The 5,003-nt window shown below is 50.0% G+C and overlaps 1 protein-coding gene across 1 annotated transcript in view; it reads right to left on the reverse strand.

Moving 5' to 3' along the window:
* The window catches only part of LOC103774707 (unconventional myosin-Id-like), a gene marked incomplete at both ends in the record, with an annotated part of 42,051 nt that extends 39,592 nt beyond the window's left edge, over nt 1-2,459 (reverse strand). Inside the window, 2 exons of the mRNA XM_008942129.1 lie at nt 2,021-2,187; nt 2,286-2,459. Of these exons, the coding sequence (XP_008940377.1) occupies nt 2,021-2,187; nt 2,286-2,459 (341 nt within the window). The remainder of the gene's footprint in view (nt 1-2,020; nt 2,188-2,285) is intronic.
* Between the last annotated feature and the right edge of the window lie 2,544 nt (nt 2,460-5,003).

The following is a 5,003-nucleotide window of genomic DNA, read 5'->3' on the forward strand; positions in this document are numbered from 1 at the left end:
GCCCTTGACCAGCCTGGTCTGGTTGAGAGGTGTCCCTGCCCATGGCTGGGGGTTGGATGAGATGCTCTCTGGGGTCCCTCCCAACCTCAGCCAGTCTATGGTTCTATGAATCCATATATGTGCCTCATATCTATACAGATCCTGATGTGTATCTCCTGTCCCCTCTAAGAGGAATGAGAAAAACAAAACAGAGGTATCTGGTTTGGGCTCAGCACATCTGAAAGCTTCAGGGTCCTGTAAGGGAGTTAAACATCTGTTTGTGGGACTCAGCCTCTCTCATATTTTTTGGAAGCCTAAGCAATCCAATGACAAAGTTACACCCCCAAATCACCTCTTGCTGAGTTACTCGAGATCTGCCTTACAACGTGCTCCATGTGCAGTGCAAGAGGCCTGAGGACTCTCCACATTCCCAGCTTCTCAATCAGCCTGTTCAGTATAAAGGGGCAGAAATTCCTTGTGATCCCTGTTCAAAACCTGCTCAAAAACTGTGCAGCTTGTACCACAACTGATGCCACCAGGATACGCCTCACCCAACGATCAGGAACAAAGAACATGGGAAAATAAAACCAACACCCAGGCCAGAAGATGCATTTTTTTTTAATTTAGAAAAGTCAGTGTAGCCTGGACGTGGTGCAACACCACGAGAAGCAAATCCCCTGCCCAATACCTCACGTGGTGGGTGGTTAATCCTGCTGCAGGGTCCTACAGGACATATGTTCCAGTAGCCTGGAAGCTGGACCAGTTGGAGAAAGAAGAAAGAATCACAAAACCATTTGGATTGGAAGAGATCTTTCAGATCATCCAGTCCAACCGTTCCCCCAGGACTGCCAGGTCCCCACTGACCCATGTCCCTCAGCACCCCATCTCCACATCTGGTTTGGGTCATTGACTATTGGAGTTAGGGGCTCTCCTCCATGCTTAGTGGACAAACAGACCTCCTTAACGCTACAGAGCAGCTTTTTGGTGCCTGTCCCCTTTCCCTTGGAGTTTATCCATCTTTGGAGACAAACATGCAACAGCTGAAGCTACCCCACGCTGAACAGGAGGCATGAACTTGTGGAAGAATTTGGTTACTGGCTGTAGTAATTAACAGTAATTACCCAAATCTTAGGAGTGAATTGTAACGAATTCCACATGCCAGGGCAGAAGTGAGCTCAAACCACGGGCAAAGGTGGAGAGAAGGGCCCCACACTGCAGGCTGTGCTCTCTGACCAGCCCCCTTGCCTCCACTCCAGGTACCCAGGCAAATCTCCACTGTGAACAGCAGAGGATCTTTCAGCAGCACTTAGATTCTAACACGTGACATCCCACCTCCTTGAGCAGCTTATCTTCCTCCTACCCTCACAGCCTTTTTCTCCCCAGACTCAATAAGAGAAGTCCAAATCAATTCATGTCTTATCAGGAAGAGGCTGAAGTCTTGGTACCCGCCCTCATTTACTGAAGCCGTAAGGCAAATTTTAATCTAGACCATTCCATTTGTCACAAATCTGGTAGGAATTAAGAGGGCAAGAAGTATCAAAACCAAGTGTTAATGGGGTCATGTTATTATCCCTTTTTCAGCCCTCAGTTTCCAAGTCCAGAGGTTTCCTGGTACACACACAATGTCACCGTGTGCCATCAGGCTCCTCCCAAGACACACAACGTCCGCCTGCCTCTCTCACTGCAACAACGAGACAATGTTCAGAGAGAAAACAGAAGATAATTAGTTCTAGTTTTAGGGTTATGCTCTAGGGAAAACCTCATTACACGTTCCTGCTGCAGAGAGTAACAGAGCAAATGAATTTTAGCAGAGGAGTTGAGCCCAAGTGCCACAGATGCACCTCCAAGCACATCTGCTGCCACAAAACGGGCGCCACCAGAGCCCCTGTCAGACTCGTGTTGTCACAGCCTACAGCAGACATTAAACCAAACACACCACCACCCAGCTGCTCGGGAGCAAGCACCACAAGCCCAGAGGTCTCAGATTTGCTCCTCAGCCCCGTGGAGCCAGTCAGATCCCCAGCTGGCCCCGTGCTGTTACCTGTGCAGGAACTTGCCGTAGGTCTGGCGGAAGGCGAAGCCGGCCCGGCGCACCCTCACGTTCTCCAGCAGCCCCAGGTACTCCACCTGGTGCCTGCAGCGCTCCTCGTCGAAGAGCTGGGGTGACTTCTTGTCGTTGGGCTTGATGCAACGGACGTAGTAGGGCTCCTGGGGACAAAGCAGAGGGGTGTCACTCGGCAGGAAGGAGACTGCAGACACTACTGTGTTCTCCTCCGGCTGTCGAGGTGTCAGCCCAGCCCAGGCACCTGAGTGAGGTCTGGCTGCACAACAGGGATTCCAAGGTTAGAGCAGGCAGGACCAGAGTAGCAGATGACACACTCCCCCATGGCATCTGCTACAGGAGCCACGTGTTGCTCCTTCCAGTCCGACTGTCCTTTGTTCCTGATCAGAACCAGCTCCACATCCCCCTTCTCTACTGCCTGACAATAACAAACCCAAGCTTCATGAAACACAGAACCCCACGTACTTCACTGCCCCCACCGTTGGACAGGGCTCTCCCAGTACCAACCTCCAGAAGCAGCATGGATTATTACTCCATGATATTTAAACTACACTGGATCAAGTCCTCTGCAGCCTGTACCAAGACTCTTGAGTGATGGAAATCACTGAACACTACCCTGTGCAGGACAAACCCCAGTGACCTTCCCTCCCAGGTCAACAGCACAAGCACCACACCTTGCACAGGACACACAGAAGCCACCAGCCCCTGTGTTCCTCTCTCTGCACCACCCTGGCCTTGCAGGTGGCAGAGAATGTTCAACGGGGAACTGGTGTCTCTACCCAACCCAGCACAGCCTGGGCAGTCCCTGCCCCAAGCCACATGGGTGGACCCTGGATGTTCACTGGAACCTCCTGGGTTCCAGTTGGTGCCCGCTGCCCCTTGTCCTGTCCCTGGCACCACTGACCAGAGTCTGGCCCCAGCCTCTTGCCCCCCGGGGCCCTTTAGCTCTTGCTCAGCACTGCTCAGATCCCCTCTGAGGCTTCTCCTCTCCAGCTCAGCAGCCCCAGGGCTCTCAGCCTGGCCTGGCACAGAGATGCTCCAGGTGAGAATCCCACAGACATCACTGCCAACCCACCTGCACCCATGAGATAATCCCCACACCTAGTCCTGCCACACTGTTTGTGGAGTTTAATTTTATGTTTATGAGATTGAAGGCAAGTTCATTTAGGCCAATATGGTCCACAACAAGCAGCAGCCTGTGAAGGATGGCTAGAAGGCTTCTAAATGTCTGTGCTCTCATCACAATGGATTTTGAAGTCCATTCACCTCTTTCTCTTCATTGCCAGCCCATGTCATTCCACTTCTAACTTTATTACTGGGGGAAAAATAATTTAATAAGCATCATAAAGGCCCACCTTACTTTTTCAAGGTAAAACTGTGTTCTTACAGCATTAATATTTATAATTTTTTAAGTAGCCCTTGCAAAAGGAGTGGCATACTCTGCAGGCTGCCCAGCAAGTCTCATCACTAGTCAAGGACAGAACTCAAACAACAATCCCAGTCAGCTCAGAAAGTCACAGTATGTCCAGAGACCTTCTTCAGAGGACATGTCAAAGAGACACTTCAAGTGGAACACCTAAAAAAATCAGTTCACAGCAACGCTAACACTGTGATAAAGGGAGACAAGCAGAAGATGTCACCTTTCATTATCACAACTGATAATTAAGAATGAAATTTCCCCAGTTTTTCCTTGGACTAGATGAAACAGCTGGCTGTGAAACCATCACTAAAACCACTCTGAGTAACCAGGGGAACCTCAAGGGCTCTCCAAAGGAGGCTGCTCTGTTCCAGTACTACAGGAGGGTTTCAGCAGAGATCTGAATGAAGCAGCACAAGGTGGGTGCTAAATTCATGGGCAATACACAGGGTGCAACAACCCCCAACGTTAACAAGGGCAGAGGTGGTCTGGAGACATAAAAAGGAGATTCCAGTTGTCCTCACTAACTTAACATTCCACATACAGAAAGGGTTGTATAATAAAAGAATGAAAAATGGATTTGATGCTAGGACTAAAAACAAAAATCCAGGAGCTCTTGCTGAACACGAGTCAAGTTCATGTTTTCCTAACGAGGGGCCACAGGAACAGGAAAACTGTAAGGCAAAAAAATCCCAACAGATTTCTACTTCTCTGAACACGACGTTCAGTTTGGGGCACTGCAGCTCCAGTGGGATGCAAGCAGCAGTGAGTCAGAACAGGAAGAACAAGAAAGATCAGAAATCCAGAAGATGTGACTCAGAGGGAAGGTGGGTTTAGTCCTGAAGGACTGAGGAGCCCCATCACCACCCCAGTGCTAGGTGTAAAGGGTGGATATGAAGAAAAGTGAAAATCTAGTTTTAGGACAAAGAAGCATTGGCTTTAACTACAGGATAAAAACTCCAATTAGGTATCAGGAGAACAAGGAATGGGTGCAGAACGCCTGAGGGAGGGAGGGGAAACTCCATCCCTGGAGAGGAACAGCCTGAACCAGTGCCTCCATAGAAAAGGTGGAGATGCCCTCAGACAGGAGGTGAATTCCCAAGGTCCTCTTCAGCCCTGTTTTCTATGATGCTGTATCACTCACCTAATCTCAGGATGACATGAAAGGCCCCAAACTGCTATCTTCCATTGACTAATATAGAAGAAACAGGATCATCCCTGACTGTGGGGGCTAGTCCTGACGTGAGCTGGAGGTGCCCAGCACAAGGACAGGCACAGGGAGCTTCCACTCCTTACAAACAGGCTGAACACGAGTCACCAACAGGCTGTGACCTGGAGGCCTCAGGAAAGCAGAGCCTCGTGTCCTAGACACTGGTACAAGCCCCTGGATCTTCTGGGGGAGGTGCTGGACTGGGATGTCTCTGCTTTTCTTCCCATGCAATAGTAGCACAAGCTGTGCTTTGCTCCTGGGGGACAAAGGTTTTTTTGCTCCTTGGAGTAGGCAAGGAGGCTTCAGTTCAGTTTCAGGTTCAGTTTTGGGCTCAC

Source organism: Merops nubicus, unplaced genomic scaffold, assembly GCF_000691845.1.
Source record: "Merops nubicus isolate BGI_N331 unplaced genomic scaffold, ASM69184v1 scaffold4426, whole genome shotgun sequence".
NCBI lineage: Eukaryota > Metazoa > Chordata > Aves > Coraciiformes > Meropidae > Merops > Merops nubicus.